At 40.3% G+C, this 16,193-nt stretch overlaps 1 protein-coding gene across 1 annotated transcript; it reads right to left on the bottom strand.

The window, feature by feature from the left end:
* Positions 1–513: 513 nt before the first annotated feature.
* On the bottom strand, positions 514–15,402 carry plrg1 (pleiotropic regulator 1). The gene is made up of 15 exons (XM_083764702.1): positions 15,254–15,402; positions 12,071–12,177; positions 11,668–11,786; positions 10,845–10,898; positions 10,265–10,358; positions 9,825–9,909; positions 9,287–9,385; positions 8,740–8,832; positions 8,469–8,618; positions 6,516–6,617; positions 5,439–5,541; positions 4,862–4,970; positions 4,118–4,257; positions 2,088–2,281; positions 514–1,631 (listed from the first exon to the last, which is right to left on the bottom strand). Exons 1-15 carry the CDS (start codon positions 15,260–15,262, stop codon positions 1,572–1,574), a joined length of 1,518 nt encoding a protein of 505 aa, XP_083620828.1. The 5' UTR covers positions 15,263–15,402; the 3' UTR covers positions 514–1,571.
* Between the last annotated feature and the right edge of the window lie 791 nt (positions 15,403–16,193).

Genomic DNA, 16,193 nt, shown 5'->3' with positions numbered 1-16,193 from the left:
CACCCCCCAGTAACCCTAAGGGGCCCCAGACCGACCCCCTTTTGAAGAGCCATGATCAAAACCTCAGTATTAAGCCTCATTTTATTCTATCGTTTAATATTGGTGTCGCTCGTCAAACAACTCATTTAGCATTATTAGCCATGCAGTGCAGGCACATAGGGATGAGTTTAGAGCTTAAGTTGGCTGAGAAACAGTTTACACTAACCTGGAACATAACATACGGTAAGAACCATCTCTGTTCACATGCCTCTATAGTCTAGAGTAGACCACTGTTTCCCAAACAGTTAGCCAGGATCCATTTGTGGGTCTTGGACCAATTTGTATCGGTCACGAGTCTCACGACTCGAGTAAAAAGACCAAAAATAAATATATTAAAATGGCTAAAATTGATTTATGCTATATAACATTTTGCAGGGGGCCCTAGACTAAAGTGTTGTTTATTTTAACATTGTGATGTAAACATTACGCTGAAGCCTAGGCACCTTTACTTATTTTTATGTACAATTGGAAATTCCATCAAAACAAAGACAGTCTCTTCAATGCATTATTCTATAATAGAAGAATTGTATTACTTGTCCTGCACAGTAAAATCCTCAAGTGTAAATGTATCCTTTTGTAACTCCAGTGTGCAAATTAAGTTTGAGCTTCATGCAATACCTCTTGCAACCAGTAGGTGTCCTCCCGATACCAACAATACATGTAAGAGTAGGTATTACTCACACGTGTTCCCAAACCTTTCAGGCCATCACTCCAAAAATGATCATAATTGAACAATGTTGCACATTAACTCATTAAGTAAAAAAATTATGGTTTTTTTTTGGGGTGAATTACATGATTGCAGGACTTCATTTTTTTACTTCCAGTTTTCTCCGTCAAAATAAGACTGGCAGTAAATGAGTTAAGCTAATCATCTGGGAAGCAGTTTTGTTAACATTTTGTGCAACCTGTATAAAATGTTTTATTCATGCACAAAAATAAGTTATTGATAATTAACACTAACTGTGAACGGCGTGTGTCATTGGCAGGGTTTGACCCCAATGGAGAGTACGTGTACACAAAGGCCAGTCCGTACGTAGCAGAGGAGTGGGTCCTACTGGCGGATGAGAGGGACCAGAGCTACGAGAGAGCTGTGCTCATCAAGAACAAACACTCTGGGAGGTTTCTGGCCGTCCAAAATGGCAGCTTTATTGGACTGACGTCTTACACCGCAGATTGTAAATGGTATCTTAGATAAAGAACAAAGGCCTCCCTCTACCTATTCCAATGTCTTTTACTTAAAAAGCTACAATTGGTACGTTTTGTCAGCCTCCAACCACTGCAATTGTACTGTATAAACATACTATACCATACAGATTGGTTAAAATTATTTTATTACAATGAGTCCCGGATTGAAGTTTTAGTTGACTGTCGAGCTAGTAGCTTTTGTGGACAGTTTATGTTCTGGGTGTGTTGACAAGAGTGACTGCATGTTACTGTAGACACAGTACGAAGATACCGGTAGTTTCCATGACAAAACAAAGCACAAAAAAACAAAAGCAAGTACAAAATAAAAAGGTAAAAAGTGAAATGGCTCAGAATCTTTTCCTCTTGAGAATCTCCGGTTTCCAGTTGACTGGGTGGCTCTCTTCCGTCTGTACAGAGAGAAAGATGGACTGAGCTCATGTGGGTACACTGCAATACACAACCTCAATACACTCACATGAGGCTACACTCTGTCCAGAGCATGTACATTTGAAAGCAGTACAAAATGACTCCATTCTTGGCATTCAGCATCAAAATTGAATTGGGGGTTCCTGCAACATACATTTACAAGGCTACTTACTTACTAAAACTAGGGTTGGAAATTATTGTGCAAATGAAGAAAGGCCAAAGGAAAGGGGGAAAACATATTTCCCTACAATATATGCCCAAGTTGTCCACAGACATCCTAGGAACTACCGCATGTAGTGCCCAGGACGTCTGTGGACGTCTTTGTAAAAAAAAAAAGAATTTAGTAACCTAGCAAGGTCTAATGACGGTGGAGGGGTCTGCATTTGGCAGTTTTTTGTCATTTCTGTCTGACCCTGATGTGTGGGGTGTTAACTTACCGCCGTGTCGTCCTCCTTGTACACCTTGATGGTCTTGTCAGCCTCGGCGGTGATCAGCCTGCTCTCAGAGTGGTCGAACAGGCAGGCGAAGATGCCCGACTCGCTGTCCAGGGAGCCGGGCTGCACGGCAGCATGGATCCTCTGGAAGTTATAGCCCGTCCTCCAGTCCCACATGTGGATGGTCCCGTTGTCCGCTGGACAGAGGAAATACAATATGTGTTGAGGAACTTGAGGGAGGCCTTGGTTAACTCGACCGGTCAGTACACATGCCATACAGGTAGATCTCCACCAAAACAGCCTACTACAGATTACTGCAGACTCAGATTTACACTGACAGATGGCTACTATGGTAGCTGACCGAGTTTGCCCCGTCTCGTTGCAATAGAAACCCTTCATTCTTTTTTTCCCCAAGGTGGGGTCAAAAGGTTAGGATATTTAGTCACACATACATTTTGGTCCAAAGTCGGCTTATCCCATAATAGAGGTGTCACGATTCTGAAAACCCATGACTCAATTTGAAGTAAGATTTGAATAGAACGATTTTGAAGATTTAGATTTTCTGTGTTGTCACATTTCAAGAACAAAAATGTAAACAGTCTGACTTATCAATCTGGGACAACATTGTTGCTTTACCGTTTAGGGTTTTTTTTTTTTTTTTTTTTTTTTTTGATTAACAATAAATTGATAGACACTATATGCATCAGGGCTGTTTGGTTATATCACCTTCATAATTTACCACTCGGGGGAACATCAGTACACTAAAATACAGTGACTGATAACACTAATGTGTCAGTCACTGTATTTTAGTGTACTGATGTTCATTGTCTCCACCAGCCGAAGGCATGGGGAGAGTATGTTTTGCACTCCGTCCGTCCGTCCGTGTGTCCGTGTGTCCGTCCGTCCGTGACCAGCTAATCTCAGCCACCGTTAACCCGGTCGATGCCAAATTTTGCACACACACTCCCTGGATGCCAACCATGAACCTCTGCCCCAAACTTTCCAGAACGGCCTGTTATAGCGCCACCAGGAGGCCGCTTTGTGCAAAACAAGTTTTTTCACAGTACACCTACAGATTTTGTCCAAACATCACGCAAATTAGTACACAGTCTCTCTAGAGCCATTCAACGAAACGGGTCTTTCAGATTTCTCAGACTCCATCCTGATTGGTTAAGATTGGCTTCCAAAGTTCACAGGAGTGCTCAGTTTCAAACAAAATGCTGCAAATCATGAACACATCGCGTGATTTCCGTGAAATTGTGCACGCACATTCCCACTAGGCCGAGGACGAAATGCCACATGAACAATTTCAACTCAGCCTCAAGGTGGCGCTATAACTGGCCCAAAAGTGTTTTTACCTCTAACTGCACGGATCTGTGGATAACCTGGTGGAGACCTGTGCCCAGAAGGGCACTTTTTCTAGTTTGTAATATTTTGTAGACTACAACCTGTCAAGCTTAATCACACAGCGATGTATTATGTCTCGAGGAGACACAAAGTCTCAGTAATCCTCATCTCTGCTCGTGTAAAATGAAATGAGTATAATGTCATACATTTCTAAGGGGTGTAACCTGTCATGAATGCATTCCTGACACAAAACAGCAGCTACTCCTCATCAAAGTTATTTATCCAGACGAAGCGACAAAATGCGTGTCTTAAACACACAAATCAGCTATTCATACCCACTTTAGATATTATGTAGCTACATACATACTGTATATCAATTCACAACATTGACAGCCTTAATCGTAAAATATTGGTTCCACTTAAAGAAATGTGTGCAAACTAGTATATTTCGGGAAACTGTGAATACCAATGATGACTGATTTTCACTGTGTAATAAATAAATGTAAACTGTGATCATCAATGCACTCTATTCAGGACATATCCTGTGAAAGGCAAGCACCAAGGTTCCAATAATCTATAACTATAACTGAAGTTCTTTAGGTGGAAAATGGGCCAGTGAGAGCTTCAAGACCCATTTTTATTTTGTAAATTGGGTTTGTTGAGGAAGTTGTGATGAAGCACTGTACCTCCAGACACCAGCACGCCATCAGAGTTGACCGCCAGTGTGTTGATGATAGCATTGTGTCCAGGCAGGTTCTGGATAAAGCTTCCGTCTGGGAACGTCCATTGCTTGATGTTGTCAGCAGAACCAGACGCAAAGGTGTATCTGGACAAACACACAGCATAACACGTTATGAGCTTATAGATCGGCTATTTTAACATCAGGTTTCAGTGTCCAGAGAGTCAACTGCAGACCGAGACCCTGGGCCCGATTCACTGAGCTGTTCATACGCATATTTTGGGTGTAAAGGTTTTTCCAAACTCCCCACGTTGGTAGTCTTGATTCAGTGATGTTTGTGTGTGTGTGTGTGTTAGTTATCATTCTGAAACCTATGTTGCTGCCGTTCTACATACAGCAAACCAGTTGAAGAAATCACAGATAGACTTTGACCTTTGCTTTTATGAAGGCCATTCGTGTTTCATGGATGATGCTTCTGATATTGCTTTGCTGATATTGTTTGACCACTACAAATACTAGGTCATCTAAAAATAACTTGTGTAATGTGTTAACTGAAAACAGTCAATCTACAAGCTCATGCGTGAGCTTGTAGATCTGCCATTTTCAGGATGCAACATGCTTCCATAGAAGAAGTTGTGATGACTGAGAACTTTACTCGGTGCAATCCTATTCCAATCTGAATCTGCCACAAACATTCGATTTGTGCTTCCAGTGTGAACAGCGGTCCCTTCAATCAGAACACATAGCTTACTGTCTGGGGTGCAGCACCAGAGCTCGGACAGACTTCTTATGGTTGGTCAGAGTGGCTCTGGTCTTCCCAGCGATCAGATCCCACAGTCTGATGGTGGAGTCATGGCTTCCTGTCAGATCACAATAATATGAAGTGTTAACGCTGCAAAATCCAGTGTTCATTTTTTAAAGAAAGTTGCCGAATACACCTGAGAGCCAACACTGACAAGACTAGCTACTATGGTGGCTGATCGTGTTTGCCCTGTCATTGCAGTACTAGTAACAACTTAGAAAACCTTCCATTAATTAAGATTTTTTTTCCCTATGGTGTTAGGATATTTAGTCACATTTATACATGTGATTTATGTATAAATGTATGATTTAAACAGATCCAAAGTCAGATCTGGTACATCCCCTAACATGGGTGTCCCGATTCTCAAAATCTATGACTCACCTGAAGTTCAAATTTTTATTTCTATTTTTAATTTTAAGTTTCGATTAGATTTTTGCTCTTCTTTTTAACTGATGAATGTTTAATCCAATTTAAAATGTCTGTAATTTTCCACCATACACACATGGTGTGTGTGACGCTCGGGTACCTGTGATGATCTGTGGCTCTGCTGCCTGACATCTAACGGTAGCCACTGTGTTGGTGTGTCCGGCCAGGGTGTGGACGTTGGCTTTAGTGCGGATATCCCACACCTAAAAAGAAATGAACAACAACATGGAGAAAAACAGCACATGAAATACAAATGACGCTCATGATGACTTATGACTGAAGTCTATTGCAGCGTTCACACCGGCAGCTACAAAAGACTCAAAGCTATAAAGTAACAGAATATCTGTCGCAGAGTTGAACAACCCGCTCGTTGATTCTAAGAGGCTTATTGTCGGTATTCGCCGAGATTCAGAGACACAGGAGTCTATCCTGTTACAAATCGGTGCTAGTTCCCTGGGAGATGGATTGCTGAGGTGGAGCGCCACACCGACCATCAGCTCCACCTCCCACTACTTACTATTTCCACATTGTGGTATAGTTACATTTACTTACGTAAATTGATTCAAGTTGGATTTAGAGTAATCCGTGTTAAACTTGGCAAACTACATTTAATACTGTTTACAAGCTTTGCATAATGTTTTTAAGTGCCTTGTTCAGGGACAGATGACCTTGGCTTCCAGTTCTCAGACAGTATTTCTACCCACTCAGCTAAAAGCTTGTGTTTCATCTGGTTGGAAGAGGAATGTTCCTTTCATCCAGTTCTTCTTTTAATGGCATCGTGCTGAATCACAAAGCCATTGTTTTGACATGTCTTCCTCAAGGGCCAAACAATAACAGTGTTGCCATTTACACGTTACACGCTAGTAGGACGGGCGATATGACCTCTATATTATATATAGTTGCATTAATATTATTCAAACTTTTACCTCAATTACAATGAATGATCACAGGGTGACGTGTTGTACACTACCATTGCATAACAAAGTTATGCATAACAAACATCAGACTAATGAATTGATTGGATTATTAAAAAATAATCTATTAGAATCTTGTTGGCATTGATTCAAATAAAAATAAACTTGCTTCTCAATTTGGTTATAAGTTCGGTATTGGCATTGCCACCTGTGTGTGTGTGTGTGTGTGTGTGTGTGTGTTTTACGAGTACAAATATTCGTACCCTGGCGGTGGCGTCCCTGCTGCACGTCACCAGCACATCGATGGTTGGATGGAGGTCAAGGTCGTACACTGCACTGAGGTGTCCGTGGTAGTGCCTGATGACCTAACACGCAACCAACACATGACACGTACGTTTTCAGAGCATGTACATTTTTATGATCAATCAATCGTGTTCCAGATTTGATCAATGTAACTAACATACTATATACCTTATCCTATCTGCATCACAAAGAAGACATCTTTCATGTTTTCAGTTTTTTTTTTTTTGGTTGGTTTTATATTATTTTAATATTAATGTGGTATTATCATTCACAGCCTAAAATGTTCTTGTCAAGAAATAACAGTTTCGCTCTCTCTCCGTCGTGTCTCCCACATGCGCACACTTTGTAACCTTGCATCAGCTGATGCCCTTGACAATGTTACATTACCAAGTGTATGGTAATGTATGCTAAACTTAAGAATATTAAAGCCAAAATCCAATCATGTGGACCTGAGGAGGATCCACATGGGGGATGGTGTGTTGGTTACCCTGGACGTCATAGTCCTACTGCTATGTGGACCTGAGGAGGACCCACATGGGGGATGGTGTGTTGGTTACCCTGGACGTCATAGTCCTACTGCTATGTGGACCTGAGGAGGACCCACATGGGGGATGGTGTGTTGGTTACCCTGGACGTCAACGGTACCTACTGCTATGTGGACCTCTTTGCACCGTATGTCTAACCACCTCATGTACTGTACTTTCTAGTGCTTTTTTATGCTGCAACCACATATTATGTATTAAATATTAAAAACAGTTTTAAAATGCATGTTGTAGTGCCTTTAACCACTTTCAAAATGTTATAGTGAAGATTATTATTTTTCCAATTATTATTTTCACTGGTTGTGTAAGTAGGGCATAATAATGTATGGCAAAATAAAAGAAAAAGGTTGAACACAATCTTTTCTGCACAAGCATCGATATATCACATACAAAGCTTTCAACTTACAGCCGTGTCTCTCATAGATTGTCATTTCTCAGGGCAATAACAGTTACAAACGGTAAGCTAGGGCTGGGCGATTTCAAATCAATATCACGTTAATTTCAAAAGCTTTGCCTCGATTTGCGATTAATTAAAAACAAAATTAAAGTGAGAAAATAGCAGATCTACAAGCTCACAGCTCGTCGCTATACAACAGCTTGTCGATCTGCTATTTCCACACGCCACCATTGTGCAACGAAGTATAACATGCCGCTTGTGTTAAGTGTTTAATCAGACTAATCAAGTTAGTCGATTATAGAAAATCTATTCAAAGTGAACCATTTTGTGTCGGGTCATTGATGCACTGTACAGTATAAAGAAACCATAAAACCTTGCTTCTCGATTATTAAACATTAGTCTGTTATTGGTTGTAATGTCAAAACCCCTAACCCTAAACTCATAAAGACAGTGGTCAGGTGGTAGTACCTTGTTGTACTAACCCCTAACCCTAAGCTCATAAAGACAGTGTTCAGGTGGTAGTACCTTGTTGTACTAACCCATAATCCTAAGCTCATAAAGACAGTGGTCAGGTGGTAGTACCTTGTTGTACTAACCCCTAACCCTAAGCTCATAAAGACAGTGTTCAGGTGGTAGTACCTTGTTGTACTAACCCATAACCCTAAGCTCATAAAGACAGTGGTCAGGTGGTAGTACCTTGTTGTACTAACCCCTAACCCTAAGCTCATAAAGACAGTGGTCAGGTGGTAGTACCTTGTTGTACTAACCCATAACCCTAAGCTCATAAAGACAGTGGTCAGGTGGTAGTACCTTGTTGTACTAACCCTAAGCTCATAAAGACAGTGGTCAGGTGGTAGTACCTTGTTGTACTAACCCATAACCCTAAGCTCATAAAGACAGTGGTCAGGTGGTAGTACCTTGTTGTACTAACCCATAACCCTAAGCTCATAAAGACAGTGGTCAGGTGGTAGTACCTTGTTGTACTCCAGGTCCCAGCACTTGACCTGCTTGTCCTCTCCACAGGAGAAGAGGTAGGGGCTGCGGCTGCTGACCGCCACGCCGCGCACCGTGCTGATGTGACCCGTCAGAGACAGCTTCAGCTTCCCACTGGCCAGGTCCCAGATCTGATACAAACACGGGAGGGAATTTCAGGGAAAAGGGGCTCATTTAACATGCATCATAGCCAATGTTATATTTTATAGGTTTGTCACGATACCAGACTTTGATACAGAAGTGAGAACGCACCTTAATGGTTCTGTCAGCCGAGCCAGTGACAAACCACTGGTTACCAGGCTCCACAGCAATGGACCTCACCCAGCCCAGATGACCGCTGATGACCTTCAGAAACATGTCATGATGCATGATTAAGATGCAGTGTGGATCTAATCCTGTCTAAATGCTACACACGTGACTGAAACACTTATACCCTAGCCTAAATGTATATGACGAATATTAAAAGGTGGCTCATGTATGAATTTGTAGATCGGCTTTGTTCTTTTTTGTGCCTATAATGACATAACACAAAATAGGGATACCAAGGTTCTAAAATGTAAATATTTATTTCCATTGTACTCATAATACCAGTTTGACATACATTAATCCCAGAATCTATGCATCCAGTGACAGTCAAAGGCAATAACATTGGTTATGGACCATGGCCTCAATATTAAAGTATAGGATCATGTGTGTCATTTTAAACCACAGCTGAGCACTTCCAATAAGCAGAGAGGAAAAAAAGACACATAGGAAATAAAATAGTATACATAATAAATAAATAAATAATAAAAATTACCCTGAACAGCTTCCACGGGGGATGCCACTGTGGCTTGGGCATGGTTGGAGCTTTCCTCACCAGGGAAGAAGTTTTGGTGCCTCCAGCCTCCAGGAGCGACTGCAGTAAAGACAGTGAGAATCACATTCATCATATGCAAATTCCTTTACTTTAGAACACTGGTTCTCAAAGTTCAAGGTTAATTTTGTTTGGCATTTATGCTTGCACAAATATGAAAATAGTGTTCAGGACCAGCAGTGAAAAATGTCCCAGCTGAATTGTTGACAGTTATGAACCAAATGGATTCTCCTACCAGTCTGAAACTAGTGCCCACAGGAATCCGCAGAGAAAAAGTATTGATTCCGAGGAGAACATTTCTGATTCTGCGGAGAACAATCCTTGATTCTGCGTTTAATATTCCGCGATTTGCAGATTCCTGTGGGGACTATCTAACGCCCACTCCACACTAATGGTTCGCCATGCATCTACTCTAAACTGCAAACGTTGTTGCTGTGGTCTGAGGAAAACCACTGCTTTATTGTGCCAAACAACAACCTACCATGTTTGAGTAGGTGCTTTTCTCAGCACCTCCCGCATGCCTGTGGATGTCGCCAACGCTGGCTGCTGTCCGACTGGCGTCCTGTCTGAAAGTAAAGCACAGGGTTCAATTACACTGATCACCATAGAATGTGTCACAGAGACTAAATGTTTTGAGTGCGTTTTACCCATTGCTGGCTGTCCGAATAAAAACAAAGAAAAACTAAAAAAGGTTAAGCAGCTTTAATATAGCATCACACTGATTTGAACCACTTTATCCATTTATATTTAAAATATTCCAAAATAGCAGATAAAGACTTTTCTCTTCTAAGGATCCTGCTCCCCGCAGGCACAAAACATTTTCAGATGGGGGGTCCGCTCCATACATAATTACAAATAGCTATCAATTTGGGGGTCCTGGTCACGCAAACGTGTGAGAACCACTGCAGTAAAGCATATTACCTGGCTTGTGAAGGTGGCAGTGTCAGTGCCAGAGCATGGACCGCTCCCTCAGTGGGCAGTCTGTGGAGCTTGGTGTCAGCGGTCAAGGCCACCCCTGTGGAACAAAATGTCACTGGTATTTAGGCCTGTCTCAATTATTATAATAATCATGCAATCATGCAACAAAAAAAAGAAGAAGCTCAAAATGCATCGTGTTTTCTGAAAGAATTAAGTTATTAAATCAAAAGTTATTTTGAGAGGAGAAAAGGAGGCACTGGAGCAACTCCAGACAGTTTAAGCCCTTGTTTTATTATCAGGGTGCAAGTAAAAAAGCGACAATGTTTCGGTGTTTTAGTTACATCTTCGTCATATCTGGATGGATTTGTCCTATCTGCCCTGTGCAGCTTTTGTTTACAAAGCCTAAAAGCCAAACAGAAATGCAATTATTTGAGTGACAATTAATCATCAAGTAAAATGTCATAATCGAGAGTGCCCTGCTTGTATAAATAGACGTGTCTTAGAAACATTGTTATTGGAATCAACTTCAGACCTAGTGAATAGACATGTCATAGAAACACTGTTGTAGGCTGTGTGTCATTACCAGGTCCAGATGGATAAGCATGTGTCCCAGTGACCAGGTAGTCTGGGTCATCTCCTGAGAACACACAAACACACACACACACACAGTTAGCAGCGTGGCATCTAGGGCTGGGCAATAATATGTAAATAGCACAATATCGTCTGGGATTTTCAATATTGTGATATAGCAACAGTGTACTCTTTTCCTGGTAGTAATAACTTATAAAGCCTTATTTTTAAAAACAACTTAATGACTTATATTTGTTGCACACCAAAAATAGCAAGTCTACAAGCTCACAACGCATTGCAGAATGACGCACAGCGAGCTTGTAGATCTGCTATTGTCGGTGGACGACACTGGCGCGCACCAATGTTTAAATCTGGCTTGAACATCATTAAAAAAAAATATATATATATATATAGCATCAAAGACAACGAGTAACCCAAGCTGTCCATAAAGGTACAATATTGATGCGATAACCATTGTTTAATTATATATTACAATCAGATTCAGGACTTTTCTCCATTATGATGGAGGGGGCTGCAGATAGCATTCATAGTATCTCAGTTACTTACTACTAAACTCAGCCATCCACTTGGATAATAACGGTTCTTAAAACAAAGTTAAACAATATGTGTAGTTATAGTTGATTGCATTGGGTGAATTTACTTAAACCGCTGTGCGATTTAAAATCTGCAAGTTTCTGCCATTACATAAATGAAGGCTGCCTGAACTAATTATGCCAGTCGCCCAGAGTTAAATAAACAAAGTTTGAGAACCTCTGCATTAGATAATTAATGTACAGCAGACGGATATGAACATGCACAGATTATGTGTGTATCACCTGGCTGTGTGTAGGTTTGTCCAGGCATCTGGACTCTGTCCTTCGTTTCCTTCAGTACTGGCATGTGCAACACTGCTGCGTAATCAGCTCTAAGCTTCGCAGCCATCTTCACCTTGTGGCTGTAAAACAGAAACATTATGATTATCTTCTGAAGCCGTGTAGCCCAGTGGTTTTAAAAAGTGGCGTCCATGAACCCCCAGGGGTACTTGGGGAGGGAATACCAGGGGTGAGCTTGTAGATCAAGATATAACATTGTGAGCTTGTAGATCGGCTATTTTCGACCAAGAGATTTAGTCTAGACGGAAATACAAAAACATCTATAGACCAGACGCCAGTCAACTAAGAGAGAGAGTGTGTGTGTATATATGGTTAAATACCAAAATCCAGATTAAATGATGCGTACCATTGTTCATCCAGTGCTATCTGTTTGGCGTGGTCCGACACGAACATGTCATGGGTCCTTTTGAGAGATCTGAACACCAGAGTGTGGACCGAATGTTTCTGCACGTCCTGCAAAACAACCACAAAGACATCATGTATTAAACTACGAAAATATTGAAATATGCATCAACCCATATATATTCAACCCATGTTTTGTGATATTGAACAGTATATTGGAGTTAAAATAACACGAAAGCTTAACACAAAAACACATCGTCGTGATAGTTTATCAACAGAAACATGACGGTGATGACGCCCCCCCCCCTCCCAAACAAAGTAAAGTCTCATTTAGTTTATAATTTAAAAGAAAACATATAAAAAAGATAGAGGTCAGATTCATAAATTACATAGCCCATTTCATACGAAAAGTGCAGAATCAATGTGCTTCAAGATAAAAACAGACAAAATGCCACGGTCAACAGTGACACAAATACATATACTTAACACCTAAGAAAATAACGGTGACAATCGACAAAGAAAGTAAGATAGATAGAAAACTGCACACTCAAGTCGAAACCCACTTGATTTAGTTTATCATGTTGGGCTTAATGAGGATACCTTTGTCTGATGATCAAATTAAGGGATATTTGGTGTGAGTATATAAGATACAAAGGAAGGAGCTAGCTACGCCATTGAGAGATTAAAACATTAAGCTCTTAAAAAAGCAATTGTTTCACTGGAAGCAAGTGAAGAGAGGATAAAACAGGGGTGACATGTTCACATATTTTGGTTTTGTTTAAAACCCTAGCAGCAGAATCCCGAACAAGCTGTAGTTGATGCAGTTTTAGATCAAGACTATCATAGATAATCATGTTTATTTTTTTAGTTTGTAGAAATGGGTACAGTACAGTTCAAGGAAACTGTACTGTTTGTTTGTTTGTTTACATAAGGGTCCTCCATTTCCAATTCATTAAAACATTTAAAGACATACACTTCTATGCAAAGATAATAATCACAGGTAGAAAAAAGGGAACGCAATAAAATACATCAATGATAGTCTTGACTCTTGATCCAAAGCTAGAACCTGCTTTGTCAGTCTGGGAAAGACCATTACAGTAATTTAGTAAAATCAAATGAACCAGTTATGCCGAATCTGATTGAGACTGGAAGCATCTAGCCGCAATTTGCGACTCTAGATTTTTTTACAATGGGTTGAATCTAGAGTTGCAACAAGCTCCATCCACTTCCTATTCATAATTTTTGGTTTGCGATCTGCTTGTCTTAAACTACGTTAAACTCACCAACATTGCAGCTGTAGTCCAAGCTTGAATCATCCTCTTTCAATCTGCCGAGCTTGTTTTTCATAAAAATCCACCGTAGACATGTTATGAGCTACTTTCTGTCAAGACATCCTCTGCAAGTGATTATTTTTTATAAGTGCTGGAGTTTGGAAGCACTCGTCGTATGTCACTGAACGGCCCTGCATTCCACCTGTTTCGAAATTGCACATAATGCAGGAGGCAGCAGCGCGACCCGTTAACAAAAACGAGTGCTTCCAAACTGCAACACTTAGAAAAAGAATCACTTGCAGAGGATGTCTTGACAGAAATTATCTCATAACATCTCTACGGTGGATTTTTATGAAAAACAAGCTCGGCAGATTGAAAGAGGATAATTCAAGCTTGGACTACAGCTGCAATGTTGGTGAGTTTAACGTCGTTTAAGACAAGCAGATCACAAACCAAAAATTATGAATAGGAAGTGGATGGAGCTTGTTGCAACTCTAGATTCATCCTAGCCCTCCAAGCAGAACCCAAATGCTACTGAAGTTTCTGACATTTTGACGACCCAGATAGCATTGGGTCCTGTTGCACTACTACCATGCCACCTGTTTAAAACATTTACTCCATGTTTAGCGCCTCTCCGCGCTCTATGACGAAATGTTTCCGTGTGAGGCTTTCTGAATATGTAAAGTATAAGTACCCATACATGCCGCTGCGAATATCTCCTGTGGCGCGGAAGCCGTTAAGTATTTTTAATATATGTTTGCCCGATTTGGAAGCTTGGATTCTTCTCTTCCTTCCTTGTTTATTGACACCTCATTGTACCGCCTATCTGGCTAGCTAGTGGCGCTATAGCTATGACACAGCAGATCAGAGGCAGGGACGTAGCCTCACAAGCCAACCGCACACCGGGAGGCGGTACAATAAACGGTAAACAAACAAGAAGAAATAAAGCGACCAAATCGGTCAAACAAAGATTAAAAATACTTAACGGCTTCCGCGCCACAGGAGATATTCGCAGCGGGATGTATAGCTACTTAAAGTTACCGAATTCAGAATAACTCAAGGAAAATAATGCCGTCACTTGGCGCAGATCCTATTTTAGAGAGAATTTCTACTTCCGCGTACTGGAATTTCCATACGAAAATATAGGTCTGACCAGGGACCCAACATAAAACTCATCAAAATTTCAGAAAAGCTTTATGTAGGGTCCCGAGAGGGGCTAGATTCATCCAATTATAAAAAAATCTAGAGTTGCAAATTGCGGCTAGGAAGCATCTAACTTGAGAGATGTTTTCCCCTTTTTACTTTCTTTATATGGTGTCCTGTTTTAATAAAAGTGTATTTTTGTAGTCTCAAAATGTTCTGATGAATTGAAAATGATGGACCCTGTTGTAAACAAGTGTGAGTGTCATGCTGTGTCCACAGTAACAGTTTTTTTATTGAATTGAATTTCAATCAATTTTAATCAAATGTTCCTTCGCTGGCATAGATGACAAAGGGCAGTGTTGGAGAAGTGACTGCACAAAGACAACGAGTAACCCAAGCTGTCCATAATGGTACAATATTGATGCGATAACCATTGTTTAATTATATATTACAATTAGATTCAGGACTTTTCTGAGGCTGTCTATGATGGAGGGGGCTAGCAGATAGCATGCATAGCATCTCAGTTACTTGTGGCTAAACTCAGCCATCCACTTGGATAAGAACGGTTCTTAAAACAAAGTTAAATAATATGTGTAGTTATAGTTGAGTGCATCGGGTGAATTTACTTCAACCGCTGTGAGATTTAAAGAGTCTGCAAGTTTCTGCCATTTCTTCCCCAGTATAAATGAAGGCTGCCTGAACACAGGACGTAGCTACAACACGTTAGCTCGTCGTATTCACAACAAAACAAAACACGAGGAATGTTCCCTTACCTCCGTCATCGTGGCGTTCAACAGGTGGCTGAAAGACAGCGTCGAGTCCTCCGATAAACAACTTTATTTGCAGTTAATTGTGTTTAAAATGTAATAAGTTTCCACACTAGACAAAACTCACACACATTACAAACGATGCGCGAATGAACGCTCCGGATATAAACAATGGACACGGAGAGCGGTACGGGCTTTTTCTTTCCGGTTCAGAATCTATTAAAAACTACACTGGCTGTTGATGTGCGCCATCTAGTGGTCTGTATGAATTAAAATACAAGCGCCACAAACAACCTTCAAACTATTCATTACAGCAAGGTTGAAAAATAAAGAAATTGATTGATTGATTGAAATATTTATTAACAGTTTGTAGAATTTACAGTACACTTCGCACACGCCCATTGTGCAGTATTTCAGCATTATAACATGATGAGTATAAATAAGTGTAAGTTATAATTATATTAGTTATATATGTGATACGGACCATGGGTTCAAAGTGTATATTTGCATTGTGTTGTAGCCTGCTATGTAGGCCTACCTCTGAAAATTGTTTGTCTAAAAAGGTACATAGATTAATGGTTATCTAAATGCTTCAAAGCCATGATGTTAGTCACTAGAAAGGCACTCAGATTTTAATAAAAAAGCAGTAGCTATGTCAACATTTATTTGGATTTCCCTTTTAACATAATATGTCAGTAAAAACTGAAAATAGTCTATATTATAGTCAACTACATGGTAAATAGTAAATTATAGTATTTTTAAGAAGCCTTACATAGGCCCACTCTACTGTAGCTATAAACAATTTAGGAAGGAAAATGTGATTATGTAATTCAACAAACATTCAATTTTTTTAAATTGAATGTGTATCACAATTTGTATGGCAGGTCTTTTAACATCCTTTTACAGCAAGCCAGAGGGAATAGTTGGGTAATATTGACTCAATTGG

The sequence above is a fragment of the Protomyctophum parallelum genome (assembly GCF_964188405.1).
Source record: "Protomyctophum parallelum genome assembly, chromosome: 5".
Taxonomy (NCBI): domain Eukaryota; kingdom Metazoa; phylum Chordata; class Actinopteri; order Myctophiformes; family Myctophidae; genus Protomyctophum; species Protomyctophum parallelum.
The sequence above is the reverse complement of the archived record's forward strand: the minus strand, read 5'-3'. Positions and strand labels throughout refer to the sequence as shown.

What these genes read in the sequence shown, in the direction of transcription:
- plrg1 (XM_083764702.1), bottom strand. An exon ending in TGCTTATCCATCTGGACCTG is followed by an intron (nt 10,359 to 10,844) that starts GTAATGACACAC and finishes TTTGTTCCACAG; the next exon opens with GGGTGGCCTTGACCGCTGAC. An exon ending in AAAGCACCTACTCAAACATG is followed by an intron (nt 9,386 to 9,824) that starts GTAGGTTGTTGT and finishes TCTTTACTGCAG; the next exon opens with TCGCTCCTGGAGGCTGGAGG.